Genomic DNA, 26,298 nt, shown 5'->3' with positions numbered 1-26,298 from the left:
ACATAGACTGTTCACATCACTAATGATTAGTCACATATATGCATTGGTTCTTGGGTGACATGCTCTTGAAATTTAAAAAAATACTTTTTGTACTATTTTCACTGGCTCATAACTGCATGAGGGAATGTAAGAAAAAAATCTGTTCTCTGTTTTAATTTATAGTGTAAATATTAGTCTTTCTTCGTTTATAGAACATTGTCTCTTAGGGAATAAAAAAGGGAAGTTTTTCAGTTCTGATACTATAGTCATTCCAGTCATTCCGACACATTTTCAGGACATCCCACGCACTTTGGCCTAAAGGTATTCAGATGTTTTGTTTTTTTTTTCCTGTGATTATTCAATTTCAACACTGTAAATTTGCAGTTTGATTGGATGAATACTTTTTGAGATATGTACAATTTAGAGAGGGGGGTATGTGTCGATTTTTGTGTCCTTATTTTTCTTTTTTCCAATTTTGAGGGGTTAGCATATCCACCAGATAGGGTGTATATCAGATATTTTTGTATATTCTAAGAGGGTATGTAGAGCTGTATTACTATAGAAAATTTCAGTTTCCTATATGATGTAGTTCCTGAGATATTGGAAGATGAAAATGGAAGAAAAGTAAGGACCCCCCTTTACTAAATTGTCCATATCTCAAAAAGTATTCATCCAATCAAACTAAAAACATACAATGTGTGCTTATTGAATAATCACGGAACAATTGGTAAAATTTTCAGAATTTGTGTGGCCCATTTGTTGAAATGACATGAAATGACCCTCATGTAATAAAGTTTTCACTGGTTTTTCAAGGAAAACTCTGCGTTAGAAACCTTAAAACACTTCCTTATTCTAGAGATTAAAAAGCTAAGGGGCTAACATGCTCACGTCCTGGTAGAATACAATACTTTCATTATTGTGCTGCCATTGCATATCTGTGTGCGTGAAAGAGTATTGGGAAATGAAGAAACCCCCACTTATAGAGTCAATAAATAAATGTATTACATCAACCATGAAGTTTCTGTGACGCTCATCACAAACACACTAAGCAGAGTTCATTAACAGACAGGATGCTGACAGTGATTCATGGCTTTCAGCTCTAAACACACACTTTGATTGATCTGCTCTTCAAACCGAGGAGGGTTTTTATCAGTCGTTATGAAACCTGGAAAAAAGCCCACAACGTCCATAAAAAATAAACAGCAGCCAGTTTATAGCTGTGGAGGAGGTGGACATGAGGGTTTAAACAGGAAGTGGCTCCCTCAGTGAAGCTGTGGACCCTGCCAGTCATTTTTTATCTCTCTGATCTACGAGTAAACACGGAGTGTGAGCGGCACCTTGACTTTAGAGGAAATAAAACCGTTTCTAATCACAGATTCAAGGTTAAATCAGGTGACCTTCACCAATTTCACACAACAGTGAGTCCCTGCTGACCCACATTAATGCAGTGTTTGTTAAAGCAGATTATAGACCTTTCTCACAATAACCAGAAATACACAATCGTAGTGTATGCGGACTTCTGGTCAAATGTCAACACAGCAGAATGCCGGGATCAGAAACGGATCAGAGAGTCTACACAACTTCTCTCACGGATTAACCAAAAATTTGCTTTTGCCGACGTGGCAAAAGTCGCGGAGGAAAATTCCGTCACCAAGAAGAAGAAACTGGATAAAAGATACACATTTTTCCACAAAGAATTTGTCCATAAGTATCAAGGTAAGTAACATTAGAGAGCAATCAGGCTAACTGTTACTGAACTGTTAACTAGAATGACAAATCCTTAGTGTGTCCGCTGCACAACAACATAGCTAGGGAACAGCAGCAGAACAAATCAGAGCCGGTGCCGGGGGCGTTCCGCCCTCCCAGCCCCCCTGAAGCTCCGCCCCTGCAAGGGAATTAGGCACAGTGATATGAGGCTGACAAACTGTTAGAGTGATTAAAGTAGACAACACACCACTCTACCATGAAGACTTAACGTCAACGTTAAAGGAGGTGGAATTTCTTACCAGCGGGCGGTGGCGTCGCATAATCATGGTCCAGTTTCAAAGCTTTCTTTGCAATTTCTTTTACCTCGACTCCTACCGACGTTAACAGCTTCCGATTTTGGCACCGCTCACACACAGACTTCCTTTTTACTTTAGAGGTGTAATCGTTCCAAGGAAAGAGGCTAGGGACAGACTGGTTTCAAGCGGCAAACTGTCATCTTCAAGACGTAGTCTTCTGGTGTGAAATGTCTGCTGCAGACATTGAACTTCCCTTTTAATCATAAACGTTGGTCCTTCATCGCACCAAATAGACTGAACCCATTTTGGTCCAGCTTCAACGTAAACAGGGAAGGAGTGGAACAATAGATAAGGATGCTTTTGGGCATTACAAGTACAGCCCGGTACGCTACAACAACTCTTGCTCGTTGCTTGTTTACCCGTTGCCCTGACCGCAACAGGAAGTAGGTTTCCACAACGAGTGCGTATTTCTGGTACAAAATCTTTCCATCAGATCTTCTCAACTTTGGTTACAATGAAATATAATCAATCGGATTGGGTTAACATGATAGTTTAGCTAAATCACAAGAAAACTGATACCAACAGTTAAATCAGATTAAGGTGTTTATAAAAAAGTCATGATGTTATTTGTACAAAACGGGTCAAACTCATTTTAGTTCAGGGTCCAAATATACTGTGGAGCAGTTTGATCTTAAATGGGAGACAGATTTTATGCTGGAAATTGATTCATTTCAACATAATTGTGGCTTAGATTGTACTTCTACATATACATAAAACAGAAAATAAGTAAGAAACCGACCATATCCAAGCAATAAGTGACAGATAACAGTCCCAACAGGATTTTCACTTTACATTTCCTAGATTTTGAGACCAATTTTTATTTGATTGAGGGAAATATTATGTCATAATTTGTGGAAAATTGAAGGATTCTAACATTAAAAATGAATGCAATCATGCGATATCAGCACCAGGAGTGTTGAGTTTCATTCACACAATGATTCATATTTTCTCTGTCATTTTGACTTTCTCCTGCAGGCTGAATTGGATGGTCCAAAGGGCTGTATTTGGCCCATGGGCCTTGAGTTTGACACGTGTAGTAGAGTATGTGAAGCACCAACAATATCCATCCATTTATCCATTTTCAGACCCGCTTGTTCTTGTATTTCAGGGTCGCGGGGTCTGCCGGTGCCTATCTCTGGCATACACTGAGCGCTAGGCGAAGGTACACCCTGGACAGGGCACCAGTACATCGCAGGGACCACTCACACTCACATTACTGACAACATCCAAGCTATAAGATATCAGTCCATGTGGGATCGCCACAAAATACGTTAACTTAGGCAATATTGTGGGATAAAATGTAGAGTTTTTTGTTTTGTTTCCACTATCGTGACATAAGCATGTGAGGCCTTGCAGATATTGTGTAGTTCCATTAAATTTGTGTATTTGTAGGAGCTGAAATATCTACGACTGAATTATGGTAGTTGAATTAGTCATTTTTACTTGATCCTGCAGGCCGAAGTGGAAACTCTGAGGGGCGGATTCACTTAGGGGTATTAAAATGTGTGCAAACGTCACTCCACTCGATAATAAGGAGTACAAACTCCAGGGAATGAGGATTGCGCGGCTTCAGCGCGTCACAATGCGCCCTCAGTCCATTTAGCGTGTTTCCCTCTGGGAGGTGAATCTCTTAAGGGGCACAAAAAAATGGGAGGACATGCAAATAAATTAATGCAGTGGGCGCAATGTAATTCATCAAATCTGGAACTGTTTGCAGTGATTGTATTAGCACCGGAAAATAGCACAACTGACATGCAGGTGCAAACACACACAGCTGCAGTAAATGTTGACACAAAACACAGCGGAGATGGAAAAAAAGGCTCAAGTTAACCTTTCTAGTATAAGAAAATAATTCAAATAAAACAATAGTCAATATTAACAGCCACTGAATGAGAAAATAAAGGGTGAGTACTGGTGACACTGCGTTGGAGAGAGAATGCTGTGCGCGCTATGGACATACCGCTTCAGTGATGTTTTGACCGTCAAACTCTAGCGTCACGTTGATGGAAGGAGCATCAGGCCAGAGTCAGCTGATCAGATGAGTAATTTACGCAGTGATGACACAATGTTCACATATGAGAGTGTGGTGACACAGCGCTACTCAGGAGGTCAGACCTGCTGGATGATGATCAGTAGATCATCTTCAAATGGTGCAGACTGATTGACAGACTGTGTTGCTGTATTAACTCAGATCAATGGTAGATCAATCATCCACATTGAACAAGCAAAACGTTCATTTCAATAGGGCGGTCTCCACCACTTCTGCACGTGCACTAATCATTGCTGCAATCTTAATGAATTCCTCGCAGCAGGTGAGGAAACTGTGTCACCAAAGGATTTAAGGACACAACTGGTTCACCACCCTTTATTTCAGATCTTAGTGAATCCGCCCCTAAGGGTGTACTCATAAGGCCAGCTCGGACCGTTCCAAACCAGCTCTGTGCATGTGTGACACCACAGGGGGATTTGTCTGGCTTGCCTAAGTGTTACCTGTAGTCCTTAACTACTGAAAATAAGCTTTGTTCTGTCCTATTGGTCATTAGTCTAAATGCTGAAATGAAAGTTAATAATGTGTAATAACAGTTGCCCACTTCAGATCTAAGACATCCACCTTGTTTATATTTAACTCATTGTTATATTACATGTTATTATTAAAATAAATCAAACAATAAACAATCCAAGCTTGAAAATAATGGTTTGATGGTAAAAAATAGAAAGAAAGAAGAAAAAAAGGCAGAGTTTTAGATTATTTTTGGATTTCCATACATTGACGAATTCTCCTTGAAAAGTATTTTAGTATTTTGCACTTTCATCATCTTGTTTCATTTTTTTAATAAACAGTCAAATATCAAACAACAAATATTTTAATCCCTGTACAGGGTTTCTCACTATATTTACATTAGGATCATCCTTCACTTAGTTTGACGCTGTGTGTGTTTGGCTTTGGCAAATAACAGATGGTATTTAAACAAACAATGAACAATGACAATGCTTAAAATAATGGTGACAAAGCGGAAAGAGTAAAACCATTCTTCTAAATGGATTATAAGGCTTGGCCCTATTGGTGCTTCAACCATACATGTAATTATCCAGATGTTTTACTGATGAATGTAAAGAGCAAATATTAGAACGTTTGGACATGTCTGTTCGGGGTTAAAAGACAATAATGGTGATCAATTTGAATCCATTTCTGACATGAGGCGGACCAACAGAGAGCAGAAGTGACGTAAAAAGGTGACACGTCGCCATGGTTACATGGGATTTTGTAAATGAAACAATGGCGTCCTCCAGTGATTTTATCGCAGATGTTTTTTATTTATTTTGGATTTGAAAGAAAAGGAAGAATTATATGAAGATGATCTACAACCATCAAACGAAGGAAATGTGTGACATATCTGAGCTGGCACATAGCCAAGTCATGCAGACCATGTTAAACACCAGAGCTTAGTTTGGGTCGGATCCTGTCAGAGTAAGATCTGGCTCCTCCCAGATTTTGACCGGCACTTATTTGATTGGATCCAGCGCCTCATTTGCTTTTAGGTGTTATGATTAAATGTTTAACTATTATATTTGGACAACTGTGTCTTTTATTGAGTTTAAATAACTGGGAATGTCATTGTAATGTACAGTACACACAAAATGTAATGTAAAAACTGAGCGTGAGTGAGGAAGAGAAGGGAAAGTCAGGCCACACCCACGCTACATCAAAATTGTGATTTTGCGCAAAAATCGTTTCTCTGTCATCTTGGAAGAAGGTAGGAAATGGCTAAAAAATGGCAGTTGGATTTAAAGAGCTTTTTTAAACCAATAAGTGAAGCTAAGCCTGAGGTAAAGGTTGTTTCTGTGGAAATCGCAGAAAACAGCAGCAGCACAGCAGCAGTTAGCGTAGTGCGTAGAAACACCTGTAGCAAAGATGCTAATGCAGGAGAACCTGCCTCCAACAGGAGGAGAACTATCCATGGGACATGAGGAGGACTCAGGGACAGACAGAAGAGAAGGAAACGACAGTGAAAGTTCTGCTATGGACACTGAGACAGAGGCTCAGCTCTAAGCTAAGATGAGCTGCTGCTCTAGGTTTATGAAAGACAAGACAGGCCTCGGCTGTGAAATATGGAAAAAAGTTTTTGGCTTTTTTGACAAATAAAAGGTAAGCACATGTTATATTTTCATTTTCTGCTGTGCTGATGATTCATTAAAGGAGTTCTGGCCTTATGGGTGTAAACTATGGCTAAACGATTAATTGCATTAGCGATATTATCGCAATATAAAACGCAATTTTCTAATCGCACAGGCTGCAATTTTTAAAATTTTTCTTGTCCTGTCTTGTTCTGTTCTGTTAAGTTCAGAGTGTTTTTAAGAAGTTCTGTCCACATGTTTACATGTTTCATGAAACATGAAGTTAGTTAGATATGTGGAAGAGGTAAAGCCACAGATTGGTTTGCTTTATTGTTGTAATCTGTGCTTTAAAATTCATATTTTATATTTATTTAAAGTTTAAATAAATATGAAATTGTTTATTATGAAACATATTGATTTATTGCTTGTGTTCATTGAAAAATACATGACCAGAGGCCCTTGAAAAAATATAATCGCAATATTGAGGAAAAAATCGCAATTAGATTATTTTCCAAAATTGTCCAGCCCTAGTGTAAACATTTATAAATGTTTTGTACTTGTGGGTTTTTGTGTTCTGAAACTTTAGTGACCTTTGTGGCTAAATTAGCGGTGTTTTCACGCTGTCCTTGGTGCTGAAATATGGCAGATTTGACAGCTGTCACTCAGACAGAGAGAGATGATGTGCTCCGTAATGAGCGATTGTCTGTGCTTCTTTAACGCTGATTCATCATTCTTTTATCAAACATTTAGGTTAATTGGTTGTTTGTGTTCACGTGATATTAACGGCCCATTGAGTTAGAAAAAGGCGCTTTAAAAAAACGTATTCTGTGACATTTTTGTCTCTCTCTTACTGCCGGAACAACAACAGGCGTTTGTTCTGTACCTGATGATTTATAAATGAAGTACTGTTAAAAACCCTTGGTTTCTGTGTCAAACACAAGGCCCGGGGGCCAAATCCGGCCCATTAGAGCGCCCAATTTGGAGGCATAGAAACCATGAATCCCTGTGTAAATTACCAAGTAATTCAGTCGTACATATCTCCAAATTAATACACAATTTTAATTAAACGATAATATTAGCAGGGCTCATTTTTAATCTTAAATTGTTAAAGTAACTACATTTTTCCCAAATCCTACAAATTTCTTTAAATTAAAAATGGGTTGTAAAATCAAATAAGGGTCATCTGTCACTTATTGCTTAGATATTATGGGTGCTATATATATTTTATAATGTATTTATATGTGAAAGTGTAAACTAGAGCACAATAATGATTCAATTACTAATTTTCCCGCCGAAAATCTGCGGCCCACTTAAGATAAACTGCTCCCTATTTGGCCCTTGAACTAAAATGAGTTTGACACCCCTGGTTTATGATAACAATGTAATAAATACATCTTTTTACTGTTAAATAGGTTATTTTACATCATGTACTTTATGAAAAGTATAAGTTGTGATGGTCTCACAGACACTTTAAGAATTCTTAACTGATGCAGTTCAAAAAGGCGAGACTGAGCTAAACAACAAGTACGAAAAGTTAAATCAATAACACTCGTCCTGTGTCTAGACAGAGAAGGCAGACTGAGAGCTTAGAGATGTGTGTGTGTGTGTGTGTGTGTGTGTGTGTGTGTTCAGTTGAAAGAAGTGACTGTCTCACTTACATAATGCTTCTCGTCATCTTCATTATAGGCCAGTTTGACCACCCCATAGGAGCCCTGCAGAGGGACGACACACACACACACACACACACACACACACACACACACACACACACACACACACACACACACACACACACACACACACACACACACACACACACACACACACACACACACACACACACACACACACACACACACACACACACACACACACGTACGTCAGGATCCTGAAGCTTAACTTAAACAGACGGATGCACGACACGAGCAAAATGTCATCACTGCAGCTCTGTTTCCACCCCCCCACACACACGCACACGCACACGCACACGCACACGCACACGCACACACACACACACACACGCACGCACACACACACACACACACACACACCTGTGCGTTCACCTGTAGTGTTTTTTAGTTAACATTTACTCTAATACATCAGCTGAAACATCAGAAATAATTTTCCCATTCTTTTTTAAACCAGAGCAGGTTGGAACAAACTAACGTGAATTTAATTCTTTCACCACTTGTTTTCAGGGTTGGGCTGAATTACATTTTTCAGTTACAATTACGTCTTCAATTATCCATGTTCAATAACAATTCAATTACGATTACAATGACCAGTATTTTTTTCAATTACAATTAAATAATAATTTTTTGTCCTCAGAAAGTCAATTACAATTACGTTCACAATTACTAAAGTTCAAATACAATTAATCACAATAACTGAGCCTGAAATAAATAACTTAATAAAAGTTAACCTTCCTCTTGTGTTAGCTTTCTGTTAGCATCTCCTATAATAACAGGTCCTAAATCAGCTGTAAAATACACTAAAAACAAATATCTATTATCTCATTTATTTCCTATCTATTGGTTACCTTGTTAGAATTCCTAATCAATGAAAATATAGGTTTTAATATTGGGTGTCTGAGCATTTATTGTGTCTGTATAGGCCGCGATTTAGATATTTTTCAAATGGTAAAATGTAGGAAAGCTTGATATGAAACATATCTTATTAACTACATATGTGTAGAACTGTACATAGAACTGTAACATGATTCCCAAGTTCTGCATTAAATTATAATTGACAATTTTCATAAAATAGTCATGCTATTACAATTACAAAGTCAATTATCTAAACTCAATTACAATTTAATTACGATTATAGCAGCAACAGATTTTTCAAATTACAATGATAATTATGCAATAATTGTAATTAATTATCAATTATGCAATTACAATCATAATTGACCAAAACCCAGCTGGTTTTCATACACTTTACAACTCAAAGGTCACACGTGATCAAAACATTTTAATCCAGGTTTTATTTATTCCTCCACAAACTACAATATATTAGCTGTGATTTAACACTTTAATCACCTTTAAGACGATCCTCCACTGTTTTTATAAATCTGACCTAAAATCTTTTAACTTAACTCATTAGAGGATCAATGCCTAACAAAGTACTAAATTCATTTAATTGCCTTTTAAAAATGGGACGACTTTACAGTTATAGAGCCTGTGTTACGCCATCTTAAAATCACGCCATTGATGATGTCACACTGCCTATAAACATTGTTTTCTATTGGAGTGAAACATTCAGCCTGATTTTTATATGATTTAGCAGCTTTTTTCAGTCAAAATTACAACTTGTGCTGTTTTTGGTTGCTCTAAAAAACCAGGAAAAGTTAAATATACTGATGTAAACCACTTTTGTTTACAGAAAGAGGATAAAAACAGTTGTGATGCTAAAAAAAAATATGGGAAAAATTCTGTAGTTCTGTAGTTTGATTGAGGAGTTTTTCGTTTTCTGTACTGTAGCAAAAGAGCTTGAATTTGAAAAACAAGGCGTTTTTTCATTTTGGTTTTGGAAACAAATATGAAATGAGTGTTTTTTTTTTTGTTTCTCCTCAATGAATGTGCAGTTTTATCATGGGGTTCCATCTTTTATCAAAAATATGTTTTTGGAGCCTCAGAGAGTAGGTTATCTGCTCCATCGTATAAATATCCCACATTCTTTGGATCCACAGGTGATAGGTAGGTGGCTCCACCTTCATCCAGTTGATGGTGATACATTTTAGAGCTGAATCATAACACAACCTAGAGCGGACATGGGCTCATCTGTGAACGGTTGCATTTACTCACCTTTATAATAAGTGCTGACTCAGCCACTGGGAGTGAGGCCCAAGGCCAAAACAGGCTGACTTGATAATAATGTATCATGTTGTTCTGCAGTCAGTGTCTTCTCCTCGTCCTTCTCTCTCTGCTCTGTTTCAGGTGTCGTGAAGCTGATGATGGCAGTTTGGGACGTTCTGATGTTCTATCTCTCTATCCTGTTCTGTTGGTCCTTCTGTCCACTAACCCCAACCAGTCCACACAGATGGCTGCCACCTCTGACCCTGGTTCTAACGGAGATTTCTTCCTGTTAAAAGGGAGTTGTTTATTCCCAATGTCGCTATATGCTTGTTCATGTGGATCTTGTTGGGTTTTTTCTTTCTTTATTATGAATTTTATATTTTGATAAGTGCATTGAGATGACTTTGTTGTAAATTGCGCTATACAAATAAAGTTGAATTGAATTGAATTGCAGTCAGAGAGATTTGCCATAAATACTCTGCAGCTCTTCCCACTATTCCTACTGGGTTTAGTCCAAGTAAGATCACCTGTGGATCTTTGGGAATATCAATACCAAACATCTCCTTAAGGGCCCGAGAGACCTCCTCCCAAAACTGACCTAGTTTAGAGCGTGACCACAATATGTGAGAATGGTTCCCTACAAAGTCTCCACAATTCCTCCAACACTTATTGGACTGCGTTCTAAACATCTTTGCAGTTACTGTATATGTGGGGATAACGTGTTTTTTTTTTTTGTTTTTTTTTTTTTAAAGAAAACAGTGATAATCTAGTTATTTTCTCTGAAAAAAATGGAGTCGAGGAAAACGATGATGAAATAAGTTTTCAGTTGACAAACTGAAAACTGGTTACTGGATTACAAAGGACTTTTTTACCTTTCCAATTTCGCTCTTCAGCTTATATTGATTCAGCTGGATGCAATCCTGTAAGAGAGAGAGGAATAATCAGTGGAAACACGAGCAGCTGCAGAGAAAACTGTGTGTGTGTGTGTGTGTGTGTTTTTTTTTTTAGACGTAGTTAATGATGCAATTTGTAGTTCCTGTTTACCGTCTGCAAATCCATCGAGTGCTACTGCCTAAATGGCTGACTTTCGGTGCCATGGCAACCAGCGCCACAGCAACATTTGTGACCTGAAGGGAAGGTAGCAGGGCGTGTGTGTGTGTACGTAAGTGTGTGTCAGGGTCATCAATTACAATAACATTTTCAATTACCCACTTGCAATTACATTTCATTTATGATTACAATAACAAACACTTTTTTCCAATTACAAATAAACTGGGGACAATAGTTGGGATTTAGCATTATAAAATATTTGTTACATTCACAATACTGTTACTCTGTAACTGTAAAATTGTATTGTCCCTATTTAATTAAAAAAAAAATTATATTCTAACTCTAACCCATTAACCCGAGTAACTCTAACCACCTGTATGTATGAGTATGAAAATTAACTGACAGGTCGTGGGAAAAGTTAATATGAAACACATTTTAATATTTGTGAACCACAAAGAACTGTTTTGTGTTTAATTAAATTGCAATTTCAATTATCTTAACTCAATTACTTTTCAATTAGATAATAATTTGAGTTCAGATAATTGACTTTGTAATTGTACTTGCCGTGAAAATTCTACAAAACTGTCAATTATAATTTAAGGCAAAACTGGGCAATCATGTTACAGTTCTATGTACAGTTCTACACACATGTAGTTCACTATTACTAAAACATGTTTCATATCAAGCTTTCTCACATTTTACCATTTAATAAACATATTAAAAACCTATAGTTTCATTGATTAGAGGCCTAATATGGTAACCAAACCATAGGAAAGAAACTAGATGATCGATATTTGTTTTTAGTGTATTTTACAAATGATTTAGGACCCGTTATCATAAGAGATTGTAACTTTTATTAGGTTATTTATTTCAGGCTCAGTAATTGTGATTCATTGTAATTGAACTTTAATAATTGATAACGTATATGTAATTGACTTCCTGGGATAAAAAAATATTGTCATTTAATTGTGATTGGGGAAAAAAATGATAGTCACTGTATTCATAATTGAACTGTAATTAAACATGGATACTTGAAGATGTTATTGTAATTTAAAAATTAATTGTGCTTGTGTGCGTGTGTGCATGTCTGCGTGCGTAAGTGTGTGTGTGTCAGGGTTGGGGTCAATAACATTTTTCAATTACAATTACATTTCAATTATGACTACTATAACCAACATTTTTTCAAATTACAAATAATTAACAAGTATTATTTTTCCCCTGAAAGTCAATCACAACTACGTTCTCAATGACTAAAATTCAATTACAATTCATATAGCGTTGTGATGACTGTATGTGGTTTCTTAGGTGTGTACGATGTCATTTTATCCTTTGTACATTTATACTTTAGTGTATTTATTATAATATCTAATGTAAAAGCCCAACTCTGGACAGAAATTGGAATTTATCAATAGATTTAAACTCTTTGTACAAGTGTGCGTGTGTGTGAGTGTGTGTGTGCATGCGTGCATGCGCGTGTGTGATGTTATGTAACACGGCGGTAAAACTGCACTGACATAAGGATTGGACAGTCTGATGGTGGGCAGGGATTACACAAAAGAGCCAGAGACTACATCAAAGACGATAAGATGAATTTGGGAAATCCAGGATGTGATTGGTTGGAAAGAAATGAAAAGAATATCAAAAAATAGGACGCAGAGGGATGAAAGGAGAGAACAATGATAGAAACTCAGCATCAGGGGAAGTGAGGCCCTGATTGGACCTCTGTACGCACAGTGTCACACACACACAGAAAGTAACACAAAGGCTTCAGTCTGAGCTGGTTGATGCACTTTGATCACATTCAGGTGTGTTCATATTTTACATTAAAAAACATGGCATCTTCATTAAAATCCATCCTGTCATAGTGAGAAAACACACTTTCTGATAATAATACACTAGTCACTTCTAATAATATGTATCATGTGACTTCTCAGGTGCATACCTGTCAAGTATCCCGTTTTGGCCGGGAAACTCCCGTATTTTCCCGCCATCTTCCCGTATTAGTATTTTCCCGTAAATATCCCCTATTTTAATGTACCGTATTTGTCTGATTAACAGGCGCACCGGTTTGTTATTATTACTATTATTATTGATAAGACGCATTAACACTAGAAGTCCCACAGAGGTGTCAAATGAACTTTTTACCTATAAAACCCAGAGAGGTGTCATTTGACCCAAAGAGAACACAAAAATTATTTATTTTTAATGACAGTGTGGTGTGAGAAATGTGCAAAAGAACAACTGTGATTTGTTTTCAATGGTTTTTATTTGTGTAAAAAAAAAAAAACAAAATAAATAAAAATAATGATAATAACAAAGCAACTGTGCACATATTTAGAAGAATCTCCTTCATCCTCTTATTGAGACTCGTGACATACTTGGCACTGCCACGGTATCTCTCTCCTACATTTGCCACATGTGTATTTGTGGCAATGAACACATCGCACAGTTGCGCAATTGCTCTTGCAGCAATGGTTGATCTGACACTTAGCTCTTTTCCCAGGGCCAGGTGTAGGCGGTTGTTGTTGCAATGTACTGCAGGAAACAGCAGCGAGTCTTCGATGGGAAAAGCTGTTCATCAATTGTGATGTGTCGACCAGGGTTGTAGCATGTGATGCAGTTGGTAACAAACGATCCCCACACATCCGAAATTGCAGCAAACTTATCTGTCTGCACTCGCTCACTGCGCGTAAACATGTCATCAAATCGTAGGTGACGCATGATGTCTTGGAAACGGTTTCGTGACATAATTCCAGTGATAAGTGGGTTTCCCAGGCATGCTGACCATCTGTCACGCAGAGATGGAACCTTGGTCACCCCCCTCAAAATAATAACAGAAATAAATGCCATTAGTTCATGGAGGATCATGAACCAGTCCGTCTGCTCCGTTTGCCGTGCATGCTGAATAGTCCATTCTTGAATGGGACGGAGCATGCCAACAGTAATGACACAGAGGAAGCTCTGAAGGCGACTCCTGATTCTTCTTCTGGCCTTTGCTGTTGGCTCTCCATCTGCAGCGTACGGTTCCATTGGAGTGAAACAGAGAATTGTACCCACATGTTCTTCATGCCACACTGTGCCATCTTTCGCCGTCTCTGTGGGCTCACTCTCCAACCGAGCTCTCTTTTCCAGATGAGGAGCAGTCTTGTCATCTGCAATGTGAACAAATTCAAATTATTCTTTTGTTTGGTTTTAAATAAAAATAAAGTCAGGAAATGAAAATAAGATGTTTGGGAAATCTAACCTGAAGACAGCTCAGAGTCCGAATCCGAATTTGGCTGAAGGTTTATGTCCTCCCCATCTGAGTCACAAGGGTTTGCCTTGTTCAGGATCAATTCCAACGCTTCTTGAGTGGTAAATCTTCTCTGCATTTTGAGTAGAATAAGTGTGGAGTGTCAGCAGGTGGAAGCAGCCAGCTATTTATTCCCCACAGCACAAAAGGCTGCATGACAATAGGCTATTCCAGGGGTGTCCAATTCCGGTCCTCGAGGGCCACTAATCAGCATGTTTTAGATGTTTCCCTCTTTCAATACACCTTATTCAAATGATCATCCAGCTCTGCAGAAGCCTGATAATCATTTGAATCAGGTGTGTTGGAAGAGGTGACTCTGTTTCTTTCAATGTTTGTAGTCTGTGTTTGTTCTCCCCCAGCATCAAGCAGAACGAGTTAATAAACGGGGCATTGTGACTTTAGCTTCCAGGGCACTTCCCCCTAACATTCCAGACTTCCATTGTTAGAGTCAGGCTCTCCCCCCTGCTGATTTCTCAGGTGATTCATTTACAAATGAATAGATGCAAATTGTAGCCATCAGAGTCGTCAGTTTGGTCCTAGAGTTCATTTGACCCTGCTCTGGGACTTCTGGGGGGATATAGAAATCCCTGGGACTTCTAGTGTTAAGCGAAACAAAATAGTCAGATAAGTCAAACTTTATTCAACTCAGTAACAATAACTCTCAACATTGTTCAGGTTTAACGCATAAAATACAGAACATTACACTCACTTTTTCAGTTCAGTATGTTGAAGCACAGTACTGGTACATATCACTCCATGAGGCGTCTGACTACGGTAGCCCTAAAGTGCCAAAAATCCATCAAGCAGTGCAGCTTCATAGTTTACCAAAGTTGTACTAAAATATTTTGACATGTTAATTTGATACATAAGGCGCACTGTCGATTTTTGAGAAAATTAAAGGATTTTAAGTGTGCCTTATAGTATAGAAAAATACGGTAATAATAATTCAATGATGCCTTACTAAACTGAACGCCATCACTAGCCTCGTGAGAACTACCACCTGAAATGGCCTGAGTGGCAGTTCTCACGATATTAGCGCTGACAGCAGCAACAAACCCAGAAAAAACTCAGAAGAGATGATGATGAATGAAGACGTGCCGCTGAAAAAAACCAAAAACTGGTGTAAATACGTTGTGAAATGTGACACAGAGTTTATCTTCCTAAATTCCACGTTCTGTTAGATTAATAACTGAGATTTTAACGTCTACCACAGCAGAAGGAACGACGTAAGTCAGCATGAAAAATCAGCCAATCACAAGCTCCATAATTAAACACTGCTTTAAAAAGTGTTAAAAGATGTAAAGTCTGCAACAAATGTGTCTAATAAGTCATTAGTGAATACCAGAGAACCACATGAGTGAGCATGAGAAATTATAAGACAATATATTTTGAAGATAAAATGTAAATGTCTAACTTAAAGACAAGCAATGTGAAATTACCAGTAAATATGCAACGTATAGTATATTAAATAAACACATGCACTTCATATACCCATTTATGTTTTTATTTAGGCTGCTTCTAGCTATAGTTATGTCAGTTTTATTTTAGCCCTAACCCTAACCCAGGAAAGACCCTAAAATGTTTCTTTTTTTCATATATGTATTTTTAAAGGTGGAATTTGCCGTGTGAAGTATGTTAAAATAAATATATATATATTAAAAGTGTGATTCAAACCCACACCAGTGGAAGGAAGAATCCGTGAGTCTAGCGCCTTAGACCACTCAGCCATTCTAACACAGTGGCAACACAGGAACATTACATACTGTAAATAGTCAGGTTTGTCTGCGGTCCGGGTCCAAAACTATAGACACTTTGTTGAAAATATGGGATTTTATAATGTTTATTTTTGGTTAAAAATGATAATCATACTAAAAATGTACCAGTAACTCACAAAACGACAACATATACACACTAAATGAGAGAAAAATACACAGGAACCCTACAAAATACACAAAAACAACATCAGAAATGACCAAATGACAACAAAAACACACACACTGGGAGAGAATAATTTAAATATAATACCAACAACAAAAAAACGACAAGAAAAACAGACACAGTAAGAGAAACATATAGTGAATAATAAAAAGAACAGACAAACAACAACAAAATACACAAAATTACACAGAAAACATACGAAATGATGATAGACATGAACTGAAAATAAAGCTCAGTCTTGGTCCATCACCAGGAGGGAGATGATAAAAACTATAGAAATAAATCTATTCAGGAGACACTAAATACTGTTTCTTTCCCCTTATTTACAAAATGACAGTATATTCTTTAAAATGTGTGTTATCACTCATTCATTCCATCATTATGATCTATAGTTGTGTTTTTTACAGAATTCTGAGCAAAATCTGTTCATCGGACAAAGGGGGGACTTGGATTCAAAAGTTAGACAAAGGGGGTACATGAGCCAAAAACAGTTAAGAATCACTGATTTATTGATCTCATTTGCATACTGTGGAAAAAACTTCTCTGGGGTTTTAGTTCAACGGACAAATACAGACCAGCTTGATCTTGAGTGATTTTGGGTGGAAAAAAGCACTTTCAACATTATTGAGTTTGTATTTCCACGTGAAAATGATCAATAATCAATCACTTAATCGGTCACAGTTTATTTATAGAGCAGCTTTCTTACAAATGTAATTGTAGACCAAAGTGCTTCACATAATATTGATAAAAGTAATTAACAAAAGTTAAAATGATCAAAACAAAACTAATGCACACAGAAGTAATGAAATAAAATAATTAAAAAGATGACAAATAAGAAAGAATCAGAGATTAAAACAAAGTAGAGAAGGGAAGAGTTTTTGCGATATGAAATATATATATATATATATATATATATATATATATATATACATATATATATATAAAATGTTAAATTTAGCATAAAAACATGTATTTAAAAAAAAATAAAATGAAAAAAACAACCAAAATAAAAGATTTAACAGATCAAATAATTCAAAGAATAAAAATGTAAAACTATAAGGATAAAAATTATAAAACGATGTGTACATTTAAGCAATAAGTGACAGATATTACTATCCTGCAGGTTCTTCACTTAGAAACTTCTTGGTTTTGTGACCAACTTTGGGGGAATTTTGTGGGATTTAGATTTCATTTTCTTCTCACAATAAAAAGAAACTGCCCAAAAAACAATGTGGTAGTTGTGTAATAAAAGCTCCCTATGGGTGCTAGGCAGGGGTACACCCTGGACAAGGTGCCAGTCCATCACAGGGAAACACACTCATACAACCAATCAAATCTCCAGATTTGATTTTGGTTTTTTTCTATTTTTCTTTACACAACTATCTTGATTAAAATCAAATCAGGACAAAAGTATTGTGTCTTTTTTAAAGATGAACCACAAGCTCATCAAAGGTTCTGATGCACTGTCTGTGCTTCAATTCATCTCTTAGAGCAGTGTTTCTGCTCTATTCAATGAGCATTAACGGTGGAGTAGTCATTTGAAAAACCCTGTGGCACATATGGAGTAATGGGCCCCATTCATATATTGGTACGTGTCAATGATTTGGTACCACTAACTGTCGCGATATTTGACCCACAAATATATGAGAAAACAACTTTAATGGAAATTGCCTAAAAAAGGGGGGTGGGCCCCGGGCCCCTAATCGAATTGTGCGAGGCATAATCGTAATCTACGTTGAAATACCTTTGAAACTATATATCACACGACTATGTTCCCATAAATTTAGAAATGATCGGAAAATGGGGGGGTGGGCCCTGGACCCATTTAAAAAAAAGGATCTCCAAGCGTCTCATCATATTCATTCATACCAAACTGCATTACAATCTAACGCGTTGATGCGTACACATCCATAGATTATAGCTACCAATTTTCAGGCCGATCCATTTACGAATAACAAAGGAGTAGCTATTTTAACCAGTGTACACAACAACAACGAGGAGGAGAAGGAGGAGAAGGAGAAGGAGGAGAAGAAGAAGAAGAACAGAGTGAGTGGCATTTTGAGTCCTGTAGCTCTGACCTAAAAACTGTTTCATTCCACTTTGTTAGGAAGCAAAAGTTCCCTCACAACTAAAAAAATGGATTTCTTATACATGTATTAAATCAAACATGTATTTCATTTGTTTTGCAAGAGAAAAAACTGTTTAATATAATTTGTTAAATTCTTATTTAATTGTAATTATAAAGGGTTCAGTTTTGTTTAAAAAAAAAAATGAAAGGCAGAGATTGAGGAGGCGGAGCCTGAGGCCTATATGACTGAGCAGGAAGTGAAGGTGAAAAACCAAAACCAAAACACTTTGTTGAAGTATTTGGTTTTTGAAGATTCTCTCTTTTTCCTGTTGTTTGAAGAACAAATACTGTTGTAACACACTTATTTACAAAATGAGATTATTTAAAATGTGTGCAATCACTCATTCATTCCATCATTATGATCTATGGTTGTTTTTAAATAGTTTTCAGTAGTCGGACAAAGGAGGGACTTGGATTCAGAAATAAGAGAGAAGGGAGGACTTGAGCCAAAAACATTTGAGAACCACTATCTTAGAGAAACACAGAAACCTCAGGAGTTACAGTAACTCAGACCTTCACCGCTGTGCATGGAGCTAAAATATGAATACAAACAGCCTGAAATCTGCCATCAAGCAGACAGAGTTTAAAGGGTTAAATCAAGGAGAGGTCTGAAACAACCTCCAGGACCACCACAGCTACCTCCCTCCAACTGTTCAATATCAGTCCATTACCTACAGTATGGATCACTGCTAGTGTGCGGTCTGAAATCAATGACAAAGCATTAGGAGGGAATAACGAGCACATTCAGCCTTTAGCCACAAACAGCAAGTCATGGAAAAACATTCAAACAGAGCTCAACTATTCACCACATATCTGTATAACTCTATATCTGTTGGTGTGAAGAAACATTTTATCAAGGTAGTTTCTGGGCATTTAACTGAGCATTACAGCCATTCAAAGAGTGGAGGAGAAAAAATCAGTTTGCGTGCATGAAAAAAGGAACTCTGCAGAGCTGAAATGCAAATTGAACACTAATATATGAAAGAGGAAATGAAAGAGTTTCAGAAGTATTATTAGTGCTAGTATTTCTAATAAAACGACCCCCCAAAATTAAACTAATGGGAAATGTTACACGCTTTGTTTCCAACCTTAATTAGTTTTTAGTTTGTCGTGATTTAATGATATTTTAAACAGTTTATTGTGAAGTATGAATTCTGTTACTAAATGCACAAACAGTTGGGCACATTTGGGAAAAAAACATGTCCGTGCCTGATATTTCCTAACATTGTTTTCAGGAAAAATAATTTACCTCCCAAAAAAAACAAGTGTATATTGCTTAACAAAGCAGAAAACTCCTCGCTTTCTCCTAGTTTTTTTGTAATGCAGATACTTTAGACGATTGTCAGCACTTTTCCTTTTATTTCCGTGAACATCGACCGTATCCATGGAAACCCCAGCTTTTTTAAATAATTTTTTAAAAAAGGCAATGAAGGACATTAGGTATTAGAACAGGAACCATTGAGTGTGTGATGGCTGTGACCAACTTTCATGTTGTCCTTTCCACAAAAAGGTAAGGGAGTGGAGTGACCTCCATCATTCAACCCCATGTTAAACAAATAGGGATGTAACGATTCACTCAACTCCCGATACGATTCGATTCACGGTACTGGGTTCACGATACGATTCTCTCACGATTTATTTTACAAAATGGGACTGTAGACAATTTTTTTTTTTTGGGAAAAAAAGTAGAAAATACTGTACTATTTTCCTTTTATTTTTCATTGTCAAAAGAATTCCTGGATAAACTATTCAAAACAATGCAATTTAACTAAAAATAAATCTTGAATGAAATAAATAAAGGAATAATACAAATGAAAATGAAGCCTATTAATTTAAATCCTGGTTCTATAATAAACAATGCAAAACTACATAATAGTTATTTTTCTTTTTAAAAGTGCAACTGAAAATGTATTTTGTGCCTTAACAATTGGACTTTAAAAAAAAAACCGTCATTGCGCTGATTTACGTCATATTTGTTTGAACCAGCAGAGGGCGCTGGTAACACAGTGGTCGGTTGACATACAGATATCTTGCAGTGAAGAAGAGAAGCTATGCTAGCAGACAGAGCTAATAGAAAAACGTGACTTTTACAGGTATTCAAGTAATATTACAGATATTCTGTCGGTGCTAAAGGGGTAATTAATCATTTATTAACATATTTGAGAGTAGAAGGCGGCCAGAAAAAAAGTATTAGCAGACTCCGCCCTCCGCCTACACTTGTGGATAAAAAAAGTACTGCGATTCAATTTTCAGAAAATCGATATCAACCGTGATACCTATGAATCGATTTTTAACTGCCTTGCGATTAATCGTTACATCCCTATAAACAAACATTAGGAAGAATATGCTGCTCACACAGCACAGCTAACACTAAAGGTATAGAGGATGATTTTCCCAAAGTTTAGAAGAGAAACGCTTTCTCGTTGTGCTCTCTGAGAGCTGTGCACGAGCCCAATTTTCCTCGTGCACAGCTCTGTTTACAAGTTGGAGTCGGCATCGCTCATACAGGCTTACCTTCCAGAAGAAAATTTGCATGTTTTTCCCACTATGTCAGACTCGCCACCGGTAAGTAAAAATCCATTTTCAAAGGACTCCACGCGCACCGGGCATGAGCACGAGCACGTACTTTGGCCTTACGTAAACATATCAGAATGATTGACAATTAGGAGGACCAATAGTTAAGATGATCCACCCGGAAGTTGAAGCCAAAATAACATCATCCACAACTTTTGATTGCATTGTTTTGCATTGCGTTTGGATTTTGCACCATTGTAGTTGTTCCCTACACTGCACTACACCTGTAGGTGTTGATACTGTTGATACATTGTTATTCCTATCAACAGTATACTGCAACTTGTGATGAACTGAAATTCCGGCCACCAAAGATTTTAGGCCGAAAATGGCCCAAAAGTGCATTTTTGATTTTCAATACTATATTTCCAACGAAAAAAGTAAAACGAAACAGGATGTTTTGATGACGCGATCGGTCCGAGCACACGCAGACTTACGGAGCAGCTGTATTTCAAATCATCAAGTGTTTTCTTAACAGAGGCGACGGAGCACGTCAGTGTGTTTTATGTTTCTGTGTCACTTAGACACTGTAGTTAGTTACATCTCGCAGCCATGCTCTGTGCTGAATGGCTACGTATCAGCAGCATTCATCTGGTTTCAGAGTCCGTCGGCACACGTTTCACAAACATCCTCTTTACTACATCACAATGGTCACTTGTCTACGATATAAAGATCATTACTTGGATGGGATTAAAGCAGCGCGCACAAGAAATGATGCACAATGCAATCTTGGAGACGCACATGCACTTTGTGTAGAGAGAACATGTTTAATTTGACTCTCTTCCAGCAGCCCAGTCAGTTATAGGCCAGTACATTATTATTATTTAAAAAGTAACTAAACCCCTGCTTTCTCCTGACCTGCCACTAGGTGGGAAATTAAAAAAAAGCCTTGATTATGGGCGGGGCTGTTGGAGCAGTTTATATTATAAAATCTCCAATGACCAATCTATGCTATGCTAACTAGCCAATCGGTACTTAATATACCTCTACATTCACTCTTCTCTCAATCCAACCAACTCTAGTTTTTATAAAAGGGGCGGGGCTAAACAGTGCTTGTTTGTGACTCAAGATGGTCTCAAAACATCACATGATCTTGTTTGCAGCCAACAGCAAAAATCAATCGTAATATCCGGGTTTCAACCCAAAGAGGGCATTTACTAGGGGCGTGTATTACCTGCCATCTGGCAATACAATTCGTATCCTGATACAAAGGTAACAATACGATACGGTATGATATATCCCAATATTCAAGTAAAAGGCAATTATTGCAAGTATTATATATATATGTAAATCAGTAAATGTGTACACCTTCATGAGAACATTATGTATGAATTATATTTTATTGGCATATTTTACACTCAAAACATTGGCTTTAACATGCCATGTGTCAACAACTTAAAATAAAACAATAATGTACAAACTGCCTGTGGGTTTTACACCAACTTAGACTTTAGTGCAACTTAACTGAGGTATGTGTCTAGAACAACAAATAAATGCAGAAAGTTAGTACTTTCTTTTTAGATTTTATTGATAAAACACAAGCTGGTCAACATGCCCATGTTTCAGCACTTCTTTGTGTAGTTACAATGTCTCCTGCAGTGGAAAAGACTTTCCTGGTTAAAGGGAACATATCATGCTAAATCCACTTTTTTAGACCTTAAATGCATTTTGCTGTATATTTAGAGTGTTTAGAAGTACAGAAAAGTTCAAATTAGTCTCTCCAGGTGCTCCGTAGATATCTTTATATTCTGTTTTGGTCATATTTTTCAATCTGTTTCGATTTTTCTATTCTCTATCATGTTTATTGAACAATAACGTCACAGTATTTGCAGCGGAACTGCAAAATTAGGACTTCGACTCCAGGTCCAACACTTCGAGCAATCCGCCATTTTTATTTCTCGCTTTTATTTTGTAGTCCAAGCTCAAGGATGTCGAAGATACGAGAGGATAAATCAAAATGTTGGGTTGTTGGATGTAGTAACCCACATGCTTCATTACACCGTCTCCCAGCATCAGAACCTTTTCAAAGTGCCTGGTTGAGTTTTATTTTTCACGGAAATGTACCCACATCTGTGGGTAAGGTCATTTTTGTGTGCGCGAAGCACTTCAAGGATGACTGCTTCATCAACCTCCACCAGTATAAAGAAGGATTTGCCGAAAGACTTTGTCTGATTGAGGGTTCAATTCCTCCTATCTTTGGAGACGACGAACAGAGCACTTCGGTAAGCTGTAAATAACGCTAAAAAGTGTGATGATAAGACGTCCCTGTCATTGTTTTGTTAGCATTAGCAGTTGCACCGTCTTCAGACTTCATATGTTAGCGCTGTGTGCTCTTTTTGGATCCTTGATGATATGGCCTACGTGATTTAATTTAAGTCTAAAGTTTTCATTAGTCATTTCATTTTGCCGTTTTTGTCTTTGAAAAGACTGTATTAAAATGCATTTCGTGACGTTAGCTTGGCGCTAGCGTTAGCTCGGCGCTTGTGTTAGCTCACTTGTTAGGGTTCTGCAGGTTCATCATCTTCATTTTCATCTCGCTCCGCTGGGTCAGACTCTGGCTCAAACATGTAAAGCTGGATGGACAAGTCTTCTGTTGTTGACATTTTGTAAATAACGTGTGAATAAAAAGTTTATGCGCTGCTACATAACCGTATCTCTTCTATCAAACTACAAAAATGGCCGAACAGGGTGGAGTTGAACCGAGTGTCACCTCTGCAACCTGGAGAGGGGGCGGGGTATGAAGTGTCTCATTTGCATTTAAAGAGACCGCACCAAAACGAGTTGCTCTCAGAAGCACATCAGAAAAGGGGTAGAAAAGGGGTGGAGCTATAATAATGAGGAATTCAGAAGTATTGCAGTTTCGCTTTACATAGACCACAACTGTATGATTTATATGTAAAAAGGAAGGATTTAAAAGCATGATATGTCCCCTTTAAATAAAGATTAAAAAAAAAATTTAAAAAAAATTAAAAATTAAAAAAATTGATATGGATGCATTTTGAATCAATCCGAGAATCACGATATACTGTATCGCCGAATCGATTTTTTTCAACACCCCTAGCAGTCACTCTGACATTTTACAACTAAATCTGCCAAATGTAAATACTTAAATACTAAAATGTTGAGAGTTGGACCAGAATCAATCAGCAGCACTACTTCATACCCAAATACATTTGTATTCAGCGGTTTAGTTACTATTTAATGTATGAGTGGGGTCAAGTTAAACATTTTATTATTTTATTTTATATTGTGCATTGTTGGAATTTCATATTGAAATATTTCATATTTTTAATTGATTCGTTCTTTGAAACATTAACATCAATTTAAATAATTGCAATGTTTTAATTTTAGTGAGGTTAGTACACAATAATACCCACAAATGCAATGGGACTAATAATTTGCATGATAATTAATTTTGGTGTTTTGGTTTTTGGCCTTGCCTTTTTCATTTTCAGTTTTTGCCAAGAATTTTTATTTAGGTTCATCTCTAACTGCATCAAGGATGGGAATCGAGAACCAGTTCTCAAAAAGATTCTGAGAACCGATTCCCAGTAATCCAATTCCTAAGAATCGTTTGTTTGCTTGTATTTCAATTACGCTTATCGGTTCCTCTTACGTCGCAAATACATAACGATAAACTCCTCCAGGTCCTGTATACTGTGTTTATGCTAGCACCAAGTGAAGCTCCTCCCACCATATAGTTGTTTGCTGTCCAACGCGGAGAATCTACCTCCTCCACCCACAGCTGTGCTGTCCTCTGTGCTGTGTTTGTAGCTTCTCTGTTGCTACGCTACTCACTTCTGGGTTTTGTACGCTCATGCAAAAGTTGCTTCTTGCATGGACTTTTCTTCTGAAAACAACACACACACCTCGTCGCTAGTTTATGTCCTCATAACAAATAATCAGACACGGGAGGTGGACTGGTACTGATCGTTGTCTTTAGTTTGCTCTTTCACACACACACACACGGACACGCGCACACAATCACAAACACGGCTGATGTAACAACGGGGACGGCGTCTCTGAAGGTCCATTTATAGAAATGTAAACAAAGGCTAAACTAAAGCTTTATTGTGTAAAAACATAATAAGTGCAGCTGTACTTTGGTTAATATGTTCTTTTTTACAGAAGAATTATTTGTTTTATGTCTGAATTAGTTTTGGATCAAGTTGTTCAAGTTCAAAAGGAGCACTGTAAATATTCTCAAATGTTTGTAGCCAAAATGTGTCTTATGTTGTAGTAATAATAATAATTCATCAATTTTATATAGCGCTTTTGTATATATTATTATCCAATGAAAACATTCTATACCTGGTGGATTAAAAAAGAGCTGATATTCCAGCAAGACAAAGATAATATATAAAGAGTTAAGTAAACAAATCCATTTGTATTATTTAATTCCCTCACCCAATGAGAATCGATAAGAGAATCGGTAAATAATCGAAACGATAAAGAATCGAATTGATAATGAATCGAATCGATAAGCAGTATCGATAATGGAATCGAATCGCTAAATTCTTATCAATTCCCATCCCTAAACTGCATCCTTTAAATTCCATGATCAACATCCCAAATGTGAACCTAAGGATTTTTTCCAGTTATATATATGAAAATATATTCTGTATTCTTGTATCGTACAGATTTATGCCCGTGAACTGTGAAGCAACTGTGACAGTATTTCCTTGTTTAGCTTGCAGCTCTATTTTGCAATTACCCAGAAAAGACTAACAGGAGGGAAGAAACCTGCATTTGAAAGTGTTTCTCTCTTCTTCTCATTCAGTTAACCTCAGGTGTGATACATGACGTGAATTAACAGAAAATACTTCTTTCTCTGTATTTTCCCTCTGACGTGCCGTCGATGGGGTGAGATCAGGAATGTACACGAGTCCTTTCTTTGCTTCACTGCTCTGTATTCTGATAGGAATAACAATGACACGTCTGTGAGGCTACAGCATCAGTCTGTGGAATTCAGAGGGTTTACTTCCTGCATCCTGGCAGAAACCATGAATTTTTAATGTTTACACAGAATCACTAAAAGGACAGAGGAAATGGAGGATTACGAGTCATCCAGAGTGACAGTAAGCTACTGCTGCTCTGAGGGAATAACATGTTGAATGTATTATATAAGCAATAAAGTGAATTATAATTATCAATGTTGGAAACCACTCATGTAATCAGAAGAGTTTGAAAGGAGAACTGTTCAGATTCAATAGAAGAGCTGAAATAGAAACCACTCCAATGCTACAGGCTCGTTAGCTTAGCTTATCAGCAGAAATACTTTTATCAAATTATTCATAATATTTGGGGTTTTGTTATAGAAAAAAGGTGTGAAGGTTATGAGTTGCTGTTCAAGCTTTTTGAAAG

At 37.1% G+C, this 26,298-nt stretch overlaps 1 protein-coding gene across 3 annotated transcripts in view; it reads right to left on the bottom strand.

The window, feature by feature from the left end:
- LOC114476186 (calcium/calmodulin-dependent protein kinase kinase 1-like) overlaps positions 1-26,298 on the bottom strand; it is a 134,190-nt gene that overhangs the window by 52,117 nt on the left and 55,775 nt on the right. For all 3 annotated transcript variants that reach the window (XR_003675542.1, XM_028467524.1, XM_028467525.1), the window contains exons 3-4: positions 10,828-10,875; positions 7,817-7,870 (exon numbers count right to left, since the gene is read on the bottom strand). Coding sequence is in view for 2 of the 3 variants with exons in the window: in XM_028467524.1 (XP_028323325.1) it covers positions 7,817-7,870; positions 10,828-10,875 (102 nt within the window). In the remaining variant the exon portion in view is untranslated. The remainder of the gene's footprint in view (positions 1-7,816; positions 7,871-10,827; positions 10,876-26,298) is intronic.

The sequence above is a fragment of the Gouania willdenowi genome, chromosome 14, assembly GCF_900634775.1.
Source record: "Gouania willdenowi chromosome 14, fGouWil2.1, whole genome shotgun sequence".
NCBI classification, from domain to species: Eukaryota; Metazoa; Chordata; class Actinopteri; order Blenniiformes; family Gobiesocidae; genus Gouania; species Gouania willdenowi.
This window is presented reverse-complemented; position numbering and strand designations above follow the sequence as displayed.